Below are 17978 nucleotides of genomic sequence, written 5' to 3'. Positions count from 1 at the left end.
TTCATACCATGATACTATGAAGGGTAGAATGGGACAGAGAAAGAATATAAGATCACCTAAGAATGTACTTTGTCTTATAGAAATCATCACATGACCTCAATTGTTTTGCTTAGTTATAAATTTCTTCAAACAGGTTTGGACTGAACTAATGGCAGATGAGATTTCTCCGTCACATTTTTGTTCTCACAATGCATGATACTCAACAGGCCAATAATTCCTGTGTCTCAGGACTTCTCACAAACTGAGACAACCGAAACATTACATACATAGCTGGCACCTTGGTATCTGAGGGTCTGGTAGCCAGAACACACTATCCCATGGATACTAAAGTCAGTAGATACTCATAGCCTTTGTATACGGCTACATAATCTTCATCTAGAACATATGCACACCCTTCTCTATGCTTGGAATAATTTCTTGATTGCCTACCTAATATGGCATGGATGTAAACACTTGTTACATTGTGTTGTTTAGGAAATACTGATTAAAAAATAGTCTGCACATGTTCATTACTGATGTAATTTTTCAAAGATATTTTTAATCTGCAGTTGGTTGAACCCCAGATATGGAAAGCTGACTGCAAATTGCAGCTATGCCAGGGCTAAACTTGTGAGCCCATGACAAAGATCAGTACCTGTCACATTGATCCTGAGAGACACCCCTCATCAGTTAAATAAATAAACCATCAGAATTTGGGCTCAGTGGTGGCAGCAGCACAGCCTACTAATTTGCTGCTGTCAGATAATCTTGGGATTCTAGACAGCGAATGTATCTCCATGAAAGAAAAGCCTGACATCTCAAGGCTAAGCTTCCCGTACTCCTGCCATCGTTCTGAGGGCAGGGGATCCAGGGAAGAGGAGAATGGGATCTTCAAGTCACCCAGTTCATCCAGTCCCTTCCAGCTCTTTTAGGATTCCAGCTCCAGCTCCAGCATGGATGCCAACAGCAGATACTGACACTATTCCCCCATGGAATGGCGGCCCTTCTCAATCCTACACTATCCTAGCCACCATATTCCCCTCCTCTTCTGCTAAAGCAGGACTCAAAAGGCCTCTGGGAAAAGATGCTTGGGCTGGGGTCTCCAGGGGCCTGGGCTGTTCACTGATCCTTTGTTCTCTTATTCTCTGGGTCCTAAAAACTCTTCTTCAGGGTTTCCTTCTCAGGCATGCCCTTAGCTCTTTCCTAAGAACATCAGCCGAGAGGCAGTGCTTTCTGGAGACTCTCCTCCTTTCCCACTGCATCTAATCACTCCTGCATGCCCTGCACCCATCACCTTCCCCACCTTCCTGGGGTACTTTGCCCCCTTCTCCTGCCTCTTTCATTTTGCTCCTAATGGGAAAAATCTCAACTGACCCTGTAGCTACTTACCCTGACCAGCTTAGTACCTTTTGCAAGTAAATAAATCTACATTTAATTGTTACTTATTGGCCATCTATGAGGACATGTCATTGGGATTATATCCTACCCACTAGAGACGCTCTTCTCTGAAATACCACACCCTCACTAGCTGCTGGGCACCTTGCTTTTCCTGTGGATGCACCCAAACTCTAACACACAGCCCTGAGAACAGCCCTTCTCTGGGGCCTCTTGGGTTCTCCCTGTTCTTGGCATCCTGTTCTGCTTCTTTCCTCCACACCCTGGCAGCTCACTGCTCAATTCCTTGGCTCCCAGACTCTCCTCAGTCTGCAGAGGGCAAGCCCAGCAAGCTCCGGGCTGCCACTGCTGTCCCAGCTCCTCTTCCCTCCACCAGCTTCACTCGAGTACTTCCAGAGACATCAAGAGCTCACTAAACCAGTGTGCTCTATAAAAGGACAGCAAACTTCTGGGAAAAGCCACATAGAAAACATATGAAGCTTAAAAAAAGATTGGGGGTGGTTAGTGCTGCCCAGAGTCATGTGGGGCTGCAGTTAGCTTTGCTACCCAGGCCCTTCTCAGGAACACTGGTCTTAGTGGCTACAGCAGTTCATTCATTATAGTTAGCTCTGTGGTTAGACTGGCACAATCTGTGGCTACTGTGTGAATAGGGTTTGTTCCCACTGAAGTTCATGCTGATATGCAATCGCTATGAGGTATTAAAAGAGTGACCAAGGAATCTTCAGGTCATTAGGACTCTTCCCTCATAGATAATTTACTGGATTACTTTGAGGGTGGGTATCTAAAAAAGCCAGCTTGGTCTCCCTCATGTTCCTTATGTCTCACCAAGTGATAAAGTCCGATGTACCATTAGGATTCTGCCAGCAAGCCCTTTCATCAACAGATACAGGCACTCAACCTTGTATCAGAACTATGAGCAAAAATAGTCCTTTTTGCTTTAGATGGTCCCTAGTCTGTATTAACAGAAACGTAATAAGGCACTCATCTGACTAAAAGTCCTTTGCACTGTGTGGTCCCTAGCTTCCTCTTTATGTAATTTAGAATGACCAAGTATACTTTTTTTTGGAATGGAATAACTTGAGTTCACTATATGCTTATGCTTAGGAACCTTCTGAAGAAACACCAGGAGGTCCACATTCACTAAATAAGCTAACTCCCTTAACAATGTCAGAAGCTGTTAAAAAGGCTGTTCTGAGAGCCTACTAAGGATCCAGTAAGCACCTTACACTTGGGCCAGTAAGAGCCCAGAGTCAGGGGAAGGACAGGAGAAATTGTGTGATCAGGGGCAAGTGTCTAGAGATCTGCTTGCTGACTAGACTCCCCTGCCCACAGTCCTTAAACCACCCTAAAGACATTCTTGTTGACATAATCAGGCCGTGTGATAATCAAGGTATATGTGACATAAATAGGAAACAAAGGAAGGAAGGAAGGAAGGAAGGAAGGAAGGAAGGAAGGAAAGAAGGAAGGAAGGAAGGCAGGCTAGGAGGAAGGGAAGGAAGGGAGGGAGGGAGGGAAAGAGGAAGGGAAGGAAGGGAGGGAAGGGAGAGGAGGAAGAAGGGAAGGAAGGAAGGAAGGAAGGAAGGAAGGAAGGAAGGAAGGAAGGAAGGAAAGGAAGAAGGAAGGAAGACAAAAAGGCTGCTGCTCAGGAAACCTCCAATTCACAGACCAGCACCAAGACACTGAGTGGAGAGTCAGGGTTCACTAACCAGCATAAAGACAATGAATAGAGTAGGGTCTTGTTTGCTGTACCACCTGAGGGAGGTCATCTGATCTCTTCGGGCTCAGCTGCCCTAGCTGCTCATTGGAAGAGCTGAATCTGAGATACCAAAGAGGTTCCCCTACATGACAAAACTTCAGGAGCGCTGCAAATTACAACTACCAACAAGGTGACTGTGACTTCAAAGACCAGAGATTTCTACTTCTGGAAATGCTATCCCCTGTCTTTTGGGAGCCCTCTTTGGATCTCCTGGCTAGAGTGAGTTGCCCTCCCTCCACCGCACTGGTGACCCAGTGAGCCCAGTGTGCAAACAAGTTCATTTCCATCCCCACAGTTGTCTCTCAGGCCTCCCCTCAAGGAAACCCTTTACAGTCTTCAAGGCTGAGATACAGGTGTGTCACCTCCACACCCTCCCAAATGGCTCCCATGCTCCCTCACCAGCCACAGTACTTCATTGTAGACTGTAGTTTCTGAAGGGCAGAGTTACACATGAGGGAAATGGATGAGAGCAGAAAAAGCAAAGGATGTCGACTCTCGACTCAGTGTCTTGGTGTTGGTCTGTGAATTGAAGGTTTCCTAAGCAGCCTTTTTGTCTGTCTGTCTGTCTATCTTCCATCCTTCCTTTCTTCCCTTTTTTCTTATTTATGCCACATATCCATTGATTATCACACAGTCCAGTTAAGTCAACAAGAATGTCTTCAGGGTGGTAAAAGGACTGTGGGCAGGTGAGTCTAGTCAGCAAGCAGACTTCTAGACACTTGCCCCTGACCACACATTTTCTCCTGTCCTTCCCCTGACTCTGGGCTCTTACTGGCTCAAGTGTAAGGTGTGGAGTTTTTGAAGGGCAAGTTTACACCTGGGGGAAATGGGTGAGAGAAAGAAAGGCAAAGGCTGCTGTGGGAGTTCAGGCCACAGTGCCTAGTGTTTGACACAGCAATGGGATGTGCCAAGGCAATGCCATACCCACTGGCCTAGCCTCCCCTTCCATGGAGACCTTAACAGGGCCTTGCCATCGTCCTAGCTGCCACAATGAAACCCTCTCACCCACTCCATATTTAAGCCTGTTGCTCATTCAGGTGTGTGCATGTTTTTAGGTTTTGGTAGCTTGGAGGATAAGTTCTTTTACAGGTTCATATTTTTCTTTCTCTGTCTCTCTGTCTCTCTGTCTCTCTCTCATTCTCTGCCTTGCAGATCGGACGTGAGCTCTTGGCTTCTGCTCCAGCACCATGCCTGCCTTCTGCCCTGCTTCCCACCATGACGATCATGGACTTGCCCTCTGAAACTGTAGGCAAGCCTCGATTGAATGCTTTCTTTTGTAAGTTGCCTTGGTCCTGGTGTCTATCCTGGTGTCTAGGCAATAAACTAAGGCATAGGTACATATATACACGTGCAGATGTGCACGGACTAGCCAAAGGTCCATGCTAGGTCTTTTCCTCCAAAGCTCTACAGCTTATTTTTTAAGACAAAGTCTCTCTGAGACACAGGGTTCAGTGACTGGCTAGACTATGGGGCTCAGAGATCCTGCTATTTCTCCTTCCTCATCTCTGGATTACAGCCATGGCCACTGTACCCAGCTTCTTTCACATGGGAGCTGAGCATCCAAACTCATGTCCCCATGTTTGTACCACATGAGCTATCTATCTCCCCAGTCCCTCACTCTTTCCTTCGAATTCTGGGATACCTGGTAGTCCTTCTACTCCTCAGCAGTTTGTCTATCCCCTTCTTTGTCCTGCTTCTGAGAGTGACACAGGATCCATCCTCAGCCAGCCCAGGCTAGTGTCTTCTCAAGGACTCTTCGCTACATTCACAGACTGCCACATGCACCATCAACTCCACAGCACCATGTGACTCCAGGTCTCACCTCAACATTTCCATGAGTGTTCTAGGTCAGGAACAACTTTACCCCGTGAATGCCTTAGAAACCCAGCTTGTCCTCAGCGAGTCAGGTGCTGTCTTTTCCTCTCTGACCCACTCTTTGCTGCTTCACTGTTGTGACTGGCTTCTTTCAGAGACATGCCTGGGCCTGTCCTGTGGGCTGTTCTTCCCTGGTTACTACAAGGCTGAGCCCTAACAAGTGTGCAGATGGAATAAGTGGGAACTCTCAATGGACACCCCTAGGCATTCTGGTCAGCTGTGGATCCATGTGCTGTGACGGCTGCACACCCCACTTGGTGTCAGTCTTACCAGCAGCTCAACCCAGAGCATCCTCCCTAAACCCTGCCTTCACTGTTCTTTCGGCTCCTGCCAGACCTCAAAAGACAGCCATTATCTCACCTTGGTGCCCAAGTGAGGAATGGAGAAGCCCTGTGTGTGTGAGAGAACACTTCCCTTCTTTGGTATATCTCATTTTAGCCAGGCCACTGTCATCTAGGCACAGGCCTTTCAAGGGCACTGCTCATCTGCAGTCTCTCCCTACTGAGATTCCTCCTACTAGACAAGCTGACTGCTCTCTTACTTTGCCAAGGACTGAATTGGACCCACGCTGACAATACACGCCAGTGTGAAGCTGTAACCATCTGATGTGATGTCATGAGAAGGAAGAATCTTCATCGAGTGACTGCGGTTAGATGAAGTCATGAGGGTGGGCTCCACAATGGGATTAGGAACCTTCTAAGAAGATACCAGAAAATATTCTCTCTCTCCCCAACACCCCATCATGTGATGATAGGGCATGCTGATAGCCATCTGAGGTCCAGCAAGTTAACAGGTCAGCCCTGATTGCTGTTCTTCTCAGCCTGTAGAACTGTGGAAAATAAGGAACTCCTTCGGGATACTTTGTTTTAAGTGCCCAAGCTATTAATACATGCCACAATCCTCCAGTATGAATTGGAGTGGACCTGTGATCCAGTTTGGCCTGAAAATCTTCCAGCCTGTCACCTGCCCACCTCAGCCTGCCGGGGCCTTTGGGTTTTTGGAGCTCACATGGCTGGCTGCTTGTCTGATCATGGCACTTGGAGATGTTTATAACCCACACTCCCATTTCCTCAGCAACCCAAAGTCCTTTGGTCTTGCATCTTGAATCATGTCCTAAGGGAAGCCTAGAGTGACTTCCCTGCGTCCCACACGGACACCAGATTTGTGCTTCACAGTGCCATGTGCATGCCTCTAGCACACCAGGGTCAGACTGAGAAGAGTGGCTGTCTTATGGGTCTGTAAAAGCCACAAGGGAGCCAATTCCTTGTCTTGTTCATCCTCAAGCTACTAAGCCCTGGCACAGTGTGCAGACACAGCGTACTATCAGGGATCTGAGCACAGTGGATTTCCAGATGGGTTGGACACTATTTTTAGAATGTGGAACTCAAAGGGGATTGTTTGTCATCTTGTTAGGGGACCCTGAGGGAGAACAGGCAGAGTAAAAAATTTACCCTGTCCTATTTCAATTGCCTCTGGACAGAGTTCATGATACAGAAAGAAAGAAACCCCCAGACCTCACTCACCTCTCACTGACTGCAAGATTCTGTTGCTTTAAATAGCACAGAAAAGTGTTCAGGACCCAGTTAGTCACCTTTTTTGGCTCTGTCCTAGTTTCTTTTATCACATTCTGGAAGAACTCCAGTAGGCCAACTTCATTCTGTTAAAAAAAAAAGTATATATGTGTCTGTGCATATGTATGCACCTACACTCCTCCCTAAATTTAAAGACCCGAATTTGGAAGGCAGTTGGAAACCACTGCCTTCTGCTGCTACAGGACATCTACGCTTCCTTCTGAAACACTGAGCTGTCACCAGAGCAGTCTGTTTACTTCAGCAAACATAAAGACCCTTCTACTGCCACTCAGAATTCATACAAGCATATTTTAAAGGGAGTATACCTATATTTTAGAGTGCCTACCATCATGGACAGGAGGATAGTGACATCTACTCTTTTCTGAACTTGCTGTCCCTCAGGGTAGTGAAGTAGACTTACATGGCTTGACTTTGATGACCTTTCTCTCTTCTATCCTGTCCCCTTCTAGATGCCCTGGTGACCACTACCAAAGGAGGTGACAGATGGAACAAAGCCACCTGTATTCATCACGTCCTGAGAGATAGGCAATGATGCTAGACTGTTCCAAACCAAGCAAGAAGATGTACATGTGTGACCCAGGGAGACTAGCTCCACAGTGGGTAGAGGAAGCCTCTGACTTCTGAGCTAAGCTTGGAGTGGTGGCCTCCCCTCTTCTCATGCTCCACAAGATATTCACCAGCTTGGTCCAATGAGGAGACTTTTCTCCGGGCTTTCCTGCTTGCCCCACTCTGGACTGCAGTATGAGTAAGGGCATGCTCCTTGCATTCACTCTGGTAAGTACAGACATGTAGGTTCTAGCCACAGAAGACTCTTGGTAAGAGCCAGTGTATGGCATTGGGGTCTCTTGTCACCAAGTGCCCACTATAAATCACATGTGAACGCTCGTCCTCTGTTGTACCATGCTCACCTTGAAGTACTAGGTACTGCCACAATTATGCATGAGAGCAGCTAAGACACTCATCAAGTTGTATGCTACTCATCAACTCACAGTGATTAAGCTAGCCCTAATACTTCTGTAAGAAAAATAAAAACATGTCCTATTTGTAGTAGAGACTTAAACCTCCAAAATCAGATGGTATGTTTAATTACATATGTACACACACACACACACACACTGCAGTATGTACACGTATGTGCCAATGTCGGTTGTAGGCAGTGACCTCAGGTCTTCTGCAGGAGCAGAATGTACTTCCCACCACTGAGTCATCCCTCTAGTCTCCAGATGCATACTTTTAAGCAGCATATTTTTCTTACCCACTGGAATTCAAATTATACAATATTATTCTTGAAATATTCTTATGTTTACTCTTCAGCTAAACTCATAACCCTTTCCCTGTAGAATTCTTCATTAAGCAAATGACCATTCTAGAAAACCAAGATACTAAAAAGTGAGACATACTAACAAAGTGCACTCAAACTTTAGCTACTGTTGAAGTTTAATACGTACATCTGCACACAGCTGCTACAGTAGACATTCCACAATAAAAAGCATCTACACGGCCTTTAACTGATGAATTCTCTGGTGACAAGCCTACTGAATAATCCCACAATCATTGCTTGCATCTCCTTTTGAGCCACCACTATTATTCTGCTCATGCTAAACTAGGGCAAAGGCCACCTCAGCAGCCCAAACTTGACTATAGATAAAGGCAACCCAGGTAACTCGAAGATGTGTTGCTTAACTTCTGGAAAGTCTTCAAACTTCTCCACTGGTTCACGAGTCACTGGGGAGGGGAGGAAGGGCTATGTGGCTCACCCTGGGCAGGCAGAGTCCTTCCTGTTCTCACTCAGACAGGTTAGCCCACTGGTAGGATGAGCTGTCAGGACCTTTTGCAAGGTTTTCCTTGCAACAACCTTGTTTTGCAAGGAAAGTTTTCCAAAATCCACCTAGAAAAACTGCACTAAAGCCTGACAGCTTGGCTGAGTGGCTGGGATGTGATGGATAACTTCTCTTTTACCCTTGGGTGGTTTTATTATTGGATGGATAACCCTGCGAGTCAGATTTCTGTTTGTCTTCACATGCCAGTGCTGTGATGAAGCCTCTCTGAGCTGGAACTCTACTTCACTGGGGGATACAGGTTTCAGTGCAAAATTTAAAGATGATGTGAAACTAGCAATGGCAACAGAGTGAGCTACAGGGAGTGAGGCTGCAAGGGGCTGAGGCTGCTGCAGCTGCCACCGCCTAAAGAATGACTGATCAATTAGAGCTGCACAGGGACTGCCTGCTCTGCCCTTTAAAGCAGGTGTCCACTTTCTAAGGAGAGAACACACACGCGCGCTCGCGCACACACACACACACACACACACACACACACACACACACACACACACACCTGCTGCTTCTTGACAGTTTTCTTAGATCCACGAAGTTGGCACACAGTAATAAGCCTGGAACAGATCTCTGAAATCTCTGATGAATATGGCAGCCCAGCCATCTGGCTTTGTGAGGAAAACAGTGGACTGGTAATTCTCTTAAATAAAAACCCTATTGAGAGTGGTGCAGCAAGGCCACTCCTTTAGGCCTTTAACATCTTCCCCCAAACAACAGGCCCCTGTCTATCCAAAATTCAGCCATGCAGCAGGTCAAACCTCATGGCTGACATGACTCCAAGTGTAGCTTCAGAGATGTCTAAAGCAGCAAGGGCCACAAACCCTGCCCTATGCATGCTATCAGGCAATCTTCAACTGCAAAGCATCTTTGCCTCTTTTAAATCTCATTTCTCAAAGCATTCAACTATACACAGAGCCAACACTGGGTCAGCTGCTTAGACACACTACATAGGAACCCTCAATTACTAATGGACTGGCCAACTAACCAATGCTGCTGAGAGGAAAATGGAGGAGTAACCTTGCCCACACTGTTTGCTCTGGGAGAAGCATCAGTTCACCCTGCACTGAGCCCTGGAAGCAATATGTTTATAAACTGTTTCTTGTAGTCTACCTTTAGAGATGATGAAATGCTGGAAGACCATCCAGATGAAACAGGATGAAGGCAGATTTCTCAACTTTATGTCTTGTTCTAAGTCACATATCCTGTGATCCTGACTCTGGTCCAAAACCAAGGCTGGGCTGTACTTATTGGTAGAATGAGACCTGATACAGACAGCTGTCTGGTGGTACTCAGGACAAGCCTTGGAGACACTAGCCGAGCAGCTGCTCAAGTGACAGGGAGTGCCCTTGGCCACTTTTGGGGACCTTGGATTAGTAATTCAAGGCTGGTCGAGGGCTCTCAAGAGTATTTACTAAATATGGTATCTGTGCTGCAGCTCACCACGATCAGATTCCAAGACTAGCAGGGATGTCTGAACGCTCAGAGGCTGCTAAATCCTTCTATTTTTTCTGTTTTATTGTTGTTAGTATTACTGTGTCTAATTTATAAATTATGCATCATGGGTATGCATATGTACGGAAACCTGTAGGATTTTTCAAGACAGGGTTTCTCTGTATAGCCCTGGCTGTCCTGGAACTCACTTTGTAGACCAGGCTGGCCTCAAACTTAGAAATCCGCCTGCCTCTGCCTCCCGAGTGCTGGGGATTAAAGGCGTGTGCCACCACGCCCGGCTATAAATTGTTTTATTTCTGGAATTTCCCATTTGCTACACCCACCATAGTTAAACTGTAACTCAACCTTGAGAATATAGATTAGGCAAGATACAACTATTGTACCTGTTTGATATAGACAACAGCAGTAGGTCCTGTGGGTAGCTGCATATGGCTGCCACTTCTAATGACAATAATGCAGGTACCCTCAGGCTCATACTTCCGGCTAACTTAGACCCATGAGCCCATGATCAGGGCTTCTGCAGGTGAGGGCTAGAGGTTACCCAGAGAGCAGCAGCGGTCTGCAGCTGAGCTCTCCACCTCTGGGACACTGTCTGTGAAGAAGTAAGCCCATCTGCTGCCTTTCTGGGGACTGAAAATGAGGCACAATGTGAGCCTCGTCCACAGAAGAGATGTTACCAGGACTTCTATTATTTTGTGTCTGCCAGCTGTTCACAAGTTCCTGACATATTAAAGATGTCACAGATTACCCCTATCAGTCACCTTAGAAACTAGACAAAAAAAGTAGCAAGTTTACTATCTGTCTTTGCTAAAGTATTCCCAGGCCCTGTGACATGATACATCTATCCTCAGGTCAGGAAGAAAGACAGTGGCACACCCACCACCCATGCTACCCTGGTCTCTAGAGGACAATGGATGGCCAGAAACTCCATGTGCTTCTCTTCAGCAACACCTCTTCCCCTCAACTAGAGAAATGATGTGTTCATGAAGGCTCTGACGCTGCACTATGTTTGGGTTCCCCCTGGTAAGATGAGAGCCCTGTTCTCTTTCATTAGTGTGTATATGAAGTATACTCAAATACTGCACTCTACTGCAGGTAAGTCAGGTGGCAGTTTTATACCTAACTGTGCGGCTCATATCTGATGTGATAAGATGACTACTCAGAAGGCCCCACACCCATCATACATGAACAGCAATGGTTTCTTCAACTATGTAAGGATCTAACATGTCACTATGTGGCACTCTATGGAGTTCAAAGTAGATTTTGGGCCTCTGGTGACAAGGGTGTGAGGAGCACAGCTCTGAACATCTGTGCAGATGTTTAAGGGCCCATCACCTATATAATCACAGAGACTGTGTTATGCCTTCATTATACCAGTGGCTCTGGTCATTCTTATAAAGTGAGAAAAACAAAACTCAAATCAAACAACTTTGTAAATCATGGCCTTGAGAATAAGAAAAATGCTAGAGTCCAGGGTGGATATGAAGTAAAATAGGCTATACTAGCAATGCTTTTAGGCCAGAAAGTAGACATCGTATAACAAAATGAGGGACTGGAATGTGCAGTCCATTCCAGTAGGTGCCTCAGGTCTATGATGTGAGTGTGCTTGTCTCTGGAGTGACAATCTTTGGTAAAAGCCCTGTGAGTGGGAAACCAAGTGATCTGGCAGTGTGAGGCTGGCCTGGGACATAGGCCTCACCTGGGAAGACAGAAGAAAGCTGGAGAACCCTGAACACTGCTCAGCTGAATGCATAAGGGCCTATTGGAAGCGCCAAATCAGCACTGTGAGCCCTGGTGTGACCTTCAGACCTTGCTAGGCACAGACAACCGTCACCCTGCCTTCTCTCCTAGTCCTCACCATTCTTACCCAGTGTTGCTCCCACAGGCTGAGAGCTTCTAAAATCTGAGCAAAACTCAACAATGTCACTCATGCTGTGTCCCCAGCACAACCCGAAGCACACATATTCTAATCTGAACATAGGCTCTTTGCAGAGTGCCTTTAAACCAATGTAAAACTTACTTTGGTTCTTGAAAATATATTTTTTCTGGGAGAGAATTTCCAGAAAATTAGTTGGGAACAAACATATCTATTGAATCATCAAATATAAATAATTAAGGTAATAAACATAGGCAGCAGAATGGCAGCAGGAGCTGCAGCTGCAAGAATGGAGCCCACAAAGCAAGCTGCTAAGAAATCAGCTCTGGCAACAGACACATTCCAACTAGTCCAACCAAGAGAACCTGGGTCACTCAGCAGGAGCTCTGCGCAGCACCGTAAAGGTGCTGTGGAGCATAAAGGCAGTAGAGAGCAGTATGGATGCACATGGAGCCAAGCTTTGCTTGTCTGAACCCTGAAATAAAATCTTTTGTATGTCCCCAATGTATTATTCCACAAACAGGAAATCAAGTGTGAGAATGAGATGGAGACACAGGCCTCTCAGGGTCCCTCAACTGGGATGGGACTTCCCCACTCCCAATACTTTCTCTTCAACCAGTAAACACATGGGGCCAAATGCCCTGGAGCCCAGAACATCCTCTCTAGGAGGTCCTGGAGGTTCCGTCTACGAGGAATGAAGCTATATTTTTGCAGTAGAGTTAGAAGATCTATCTTTTCTGTTCTACTTTACAAGAAAATTTTTTTCCCAGAGCATGGAGTAATTGCAAAGCACTCTTAAGCTGGCAATCCCAGATGCAGTTTATAAAATGAAGAATTGCGTGGAGCTGGAATATGGCACACTACAATGTTGACCGAATGGATGTTTCTTCAGCAGTAGTTAAAAGATGACAATTTTGCACCATGAGAGCCTGAAGAGGCTAAAACCAGTCAATATAGTTTCAGATATGATAGCAAAAGGTATTATTTGGAGGACATAGAGAAATTTGGCATGGGGACTGTTTTATGTAATTCATCCACAAAGCAAAACCAGGTTCTTTCTAACTTACAAGAAACCTAAAGCAAAAGCTTCAAAACCAGTTCATTAACAACCAGCAATACCTTCTGTTCCTTTGTCCTTGGGAGACGCCTTAACCTTTTCTATGGTGTCAGAATCAAAGGATTATTACTTTCCATGGAGAAAATGAAGCTGTCCCCATGAGGTGACAAGGCTGGAGGCTGACTCACACAAAGGGTAGCGCGGGTTACTGACTAGAGGGTAGGTGGGGGTGATACCATGCTTTCCTACAGATTCATGGGGACCAGGCTGGATTTTTATAAACTTCTGCTTAGCATGCTGTCAGTGAGCCATGTTTGGATGTTGCCTAATATCAACTCTCCTTTCCCTGGAAGCATACTCCAGAAGTCCACTTAATTCTCTTTGGAATCTTTTTAGATTCAAGGAAGATTCTGCTGTCTAGTACCATCTTTGGGGTGTGAGTCACCTTCTTCTCTTCCAGCTGGGAAGTGGGGAGCTCTGACTGCCTATGTTAGATGTGAGAGTTTTAGCTGGGTGGGACTACACAAGGCATGAAGAGTAAGAGGCCACAGTGAAGCCTGTGCACTGGGACAGGACAAGGCAGACACAGCAGCCCTCACAACCTGACCTAGACCTGCTGCACCTGCCACTCCTCTACCGCAGCCATGAGTCATCTTTCGTCTGTTGCTCACGTCCTCAGCCAGTTGCACCAGAGCTCACAGCATATCCTGCTCTGTAAGCCAGGCTCCACAACACAGGGCCTCAGGCAACCCCACAAGCCCTACCAACTACCCTAGGTAGGAGGAGCTAGTCTCAATGACTCAGACCAAGGGGCCCATGCACCTCCAGCAGAAAGTTTAAGAAACAAAATAAATGAAGATGCAGAAGACAGCTCACGGTACTGCTTTAATTTTTCCACTTGGAAAATCGGCATGTCTTGGGCTGTTCACTTTTCATTACAGTTGACTGATTTTCAGAAAATGCAGTAGGCAACATTGTATGTTTATTTATAGGACAGTCTGGCATCTTCGAAACCAACAAGAGTGGCTAAAAGCTTCAATGAACGTACTTTCTGATTGAGCTTCCTAAAACAACCATGGACTGTATAAAGCATTAAGTTTTAGCAAAAGTAAAAGCTCAATTTCCTCCATTAGTGAAGCAAAGGCAGTCAAGAGCAGTCATTACCTAGACAACACTATCTCTACCTGGCATGGCAGCACAGCGTAAGCAAGCTGCCTTTAAATACGATGCATATGGTAGGCAAATGGCTACCGTTTGTGTTCCCTGATTGAAGTGAGACACTGGGAAGCAATGTTCCCATGAAAACCAGCAACTCTAACAACCCTAACAGTTCTCCCAGCACCCACAGGTCTTGCTCTGCTACCAGAATCTCTGCTTTCCTGTTGGGAGCCGCGCCCACATTCGCCGTTACAAGATGGCGCTGACAGCTGTGTTCTAAGTGGTAAACAAATAATCTGCGCATGTGCCAAGGGTATCTTATGACTACTTGTGCTCTGCCTTCCCCGTGACGTCAACTCGGCCGATGGGCTGCAGCCAATCAGGGAGTGACACGTCCGAGGCGAAGGAGAATGCTCCTTAAGAGGGACGGGGTTTCGTTTTCTCTCTCTCTTGCTTCTCGCTCTCTCTTGCTTCTTGCACTCTGGCTCCTGAAGATGTAAGCAATAAAGCCTTGCCGCAGAAGATTCTGGTCTGTGGTGTTCTTCCTGGCCGGTCGTGAGAACGCGTCTAATAACAATTGGTGCCGAATTCCGGGACGAGAAAAAAAAAAAACTCGGGACTGGCGCAAGGAAGATCCCTCATTCCAGAACCAGAACTGCGGGTCGCGGTAATAAAGGTTCCCGTAAAGCAGACTGTTAAGAAGGATTCAACTGTATGAATTCAGAACTTTTCAGCTGGGGAACGAGAGTACCAGTGAGTACAGCTTTACGAGGTAAGTCTGATCTTGAACTTTCTAACGAAATTCAAGACAGTCTATCAGAAGTAAAGTGGGAAATGGCTTTACAAGGTATATTTGGCCTTGAATTTTTTCTGGTGTTAGGAGCCCTTTTGTTCCTTTTCACATGTTATCAAGTGGTTAAGATAGGGCGGATTCTAGATGAAATTCAGGACAAGCTATCAGAAGTAAAGCGGGGAGAGAGAGTAGGAGCAAAGAGAAAATATGGTACACAAAATAAGTATACAGGCCTTTCCAAGGGTCTTGAACCCGAGGAAAAGTTAAGGTTAGGTAGGAATACCTGGAGAGAGATTAGAAGAAAAAGAGGAAAAAGGGAAAAGAAGAAAGATCAATTAGCGGAGGTCTCTAGGAAAAGGAGCCTGTGCTCATCGCTGGATGGGCACGGGGAGCCAGCTCTTAGTAGCTCTGAAGCAGGTGAAGAATTCTCCTCTGAGGAAACAGACTGGGAGGAAGAAGCAGCCCATTACCAGCCAGCTAATTGGTCAAGAAAAAAGCCAAAAGCGGCTGGCGAAGGCCAGTTTGCTGATTGGCCTCAGGGCAGTCGGCTTCAAGGTCCGCCCTATGCGGAGTCCCCACCCTGCGTAGTGCGTCAGCAATGCGCAGAGAGGCAGTGCGCAGAGAGGCAGTGCGCAGACTCATTCATTCCCAGAGAGGAACAAAGGAAAATACAACAGGCATTTCCGGTCTTTGAAGGAGCCGAGGGTGGGCGTGTCCACGCTCCGGTAGAATACTTACAAATTAAAGAAATTGCCGAGTCGGTTCGTAAATACGGAACCAATGCTAATTTTACCTTGGTGCAGTTAGACAGGCTCGCTGGCATGGCACTAACTCCTGCTGACTGGCAAACGGTTGTAAAAGCCGCTCTCCCTAGTATGGGCAAATATATGGAATGGAGAGCGCTTTGGCACGAAGCTGCACAAGCGCAGGCCCGAGCAAACGCAGCTGCTTTGACTCCAGAGCAGAGAGATTGGACTTTTGACTTGTTAACGGGTCAGGGAGCTTATTCTGCTGATCAGACAAACTACCATTGGGGAGCTTATGCCCAGATTTCTTCCACGGCTATTAGGGCCTGGAAGGCGCTCTCTCGAGCAGGTGAAACCACTGGTCAGTTAACAAAGATAATCCAGGGACCTCAGGAATCCTTCTCAGATTTTGTGGCCAGAATGACAGAGGCAGCAGAGCGTATTTTTGGAGAGTCAGAGCAAGCTGCGCCTCTGATAGAACAGCTAATCTATGAGCAAGCCACAAAGGAGTGCCGAGCGGCCATAGCCCCAAGAAAGAACAAAGGCTTACAAGACTGGCTCAGGGTCTGTCGAGAGCTTGGGGGACCTCTCACCAATGCAGGCTTAGCGGCCGCCATCCTCCAATCTCAGAACCGCTCCATGAGCAGAAATGATCAGAGGACATGTTTTAACTGCGGAAAGCCTGGGCATTTTAAGAAAGATTGCAGAGCTCCAGATAAACAGGGAGGGACTCTCACTCTTTGCTCTAAGTGTGGCAAGGGTTATCATAGAGCTGACCAGTGTCGCTCTGTGAGGGATATAAAGGGCAGAATTCTTCCCCCACCTGATAGTCAATCAACTGATGTGCCAAAAAACGGGTCATCGGGCCCTCGGTCCCAGGGCCCTCAAAGATATGGGAACCGGTTTGTCAGGACCCAGGAAGCAGTCAGAGAGGCGACCCAGGAAGACCCACAAGGGTGGACCTGCGTGCCGCCTCCGACTTCCTACTAATGCCTCAAATGAGTATTCAGCCGGTGCCGGTGGAGCCTATACCATCCTTGCCCCCGGGAACCATGGGCCTTATTCTCGGCCGGGGTTCACTCACCTTGCAGGGCTTAGTAGTCCACCCTGGAGTTATGGATTGTCAACATTCCCCTGAAATACAGGTCCTGTGCTCAAGCCCTAAAGGCGTTTTTTCTATTAGTAAAGGAGATAGGATAGCTCAGCTGCTGCTCCTCCCTGATAATACCAGGGAAAAATCTGCAGGACCTGAGATAAAGAAAATGGGCTCCTCAGGAAATGATTCTGCCTATTTGGTTGTATCTTTAAATGATAGACCTAAGCTCCGCCTTAAGATCAATGGAAAAGAGTTTGAAGGCATCCTTGATACCGGAGCAGATAAAAGTATAATCTCTACACATTGGTGGCCCAAAGCATGGCCCACCACAGAGTCATCTCATTCATTACAGGGCCTAGGATATCAATCATGTCCCACTATAAGCTCCGTTGCCTTGACGTGGGAATCCTCTGAAGGACAGCAAGGGAAATTCATACCTTATGTGCTCCCACTCCCGGTTAACCTCTGGGGAAGGGATATTATGCAGCATTTGGGCCTTATTTTGTCCAATGAAAACGCCCCATCGGGAGGGTATTCAGCTAAAGCAAAAAATATCATGGCAAAGATGGGTTATAAAGAAGGAAAAGGGTTAGGACATCAAGAACAGGGAAGGATAGAGCCCATCTCACCTAATGGAAACCAAGACAGACAGGGTCTGGGTTTTCCTTAGCGGCCATTGGGGCAGCACGACCCATACCATGGAAAACAGGGGACCCAGTGTGGGTTCCTCAATGGCACCTATCCTCTGAAAAACTAGAAGCTGTGATTCAACTGGTAGAGGAACAATTAAAATTAGGCCATATTGAACCCTCTACCTCACCTTGGAATACTCCAATTTTTGTAATTAAGAAAAAGTCAGGAAAGTGGAGATTGCTCCATGACCTCAGAGCCATTAATGAGCAAATGAACTTATTTGGCCCAGTACAGAGGGGTCTCCCTGTACTTTCCGCCTTACCACGTGGCTGGAATTTAATTATTATAGATATTAAAGATTGTTTCTTTTCTATACCTTTGTGTCCAAGAGATAGGCCCAGATTTGCCTTTACCATCCCCTCTATTAATCACATGGAACCTGATAAGAGGTATCAATGGAAGGTCTTACCACAGGGAATGTCCAATAGTCCTACAATGTGCCAACTTTATGTGCAAGAAGCTCTTTTGCCAGTGAGGGAACAATTCCCCTCTTTAATTTTGCTCCTTTACATGGATGACATCCTCCTGTGCCATAAAGACCTTACCATGCTACAAAAGGCATATCCTTTTCTACTTAAAACTTTAAGTCAGTGGGGTTTACAGATAGCCACAGAAAAGGTCCAAATTTCTGATACAGGACAATTCTTGGGCTCTGTGGTGTCCCCAGATAAGATTGTG

The 17978-nt window shown here is 46.5% G+C and overlaps 1 protein-coding gene across 7 annotated transcripts in view; it reads right to left on the bottom strand.

Moving 5' to 3' along the window:
- Gatb (glutamyl-tRNA(Gln) amidotransferase, subunit B) overlaps positions 1-17978 on the bottom strand; it is an 81523-nt gene that overhangs the window by 12039 nt on the left and 51506 nt on the right. For 5 of the 7 annotated variants that reach the window (XM_006501330.2, XM_006501329.2, XM_006501331.2 and 2 more), the window contains one exon: positions 6529-6662. The exons of the other annotated variants lie outside the window; for them this stretch is intronic. In XM_006501330.2, the coding sequence (XP_006501393.1) occupies positions 6529-6662 (134 nt within the window). The remainder of the gene's footprint in view (positions 1-6528; positions 6663-17978) is intronic. 7 annotated transcript variants of the gene reach the window in all.

The sequence above is a fragment of the Mus musculus genome, chromosome 3 (assembly GCF_000001635.26).
Source record: "Mus musculus strain C57BL/6J chromosome 3, GRCm38.p6 C57BL/6J".
In the NCBI taxonomy this organism is placed as follows: Eukaryota; Metazoa; Chordata; class Mammalia; order Rodentia; family Muridae; genus Mus; species Mus musculus.
This window is presented reverse-complemented; position numbering and strand designations above follow the sequence as displayed.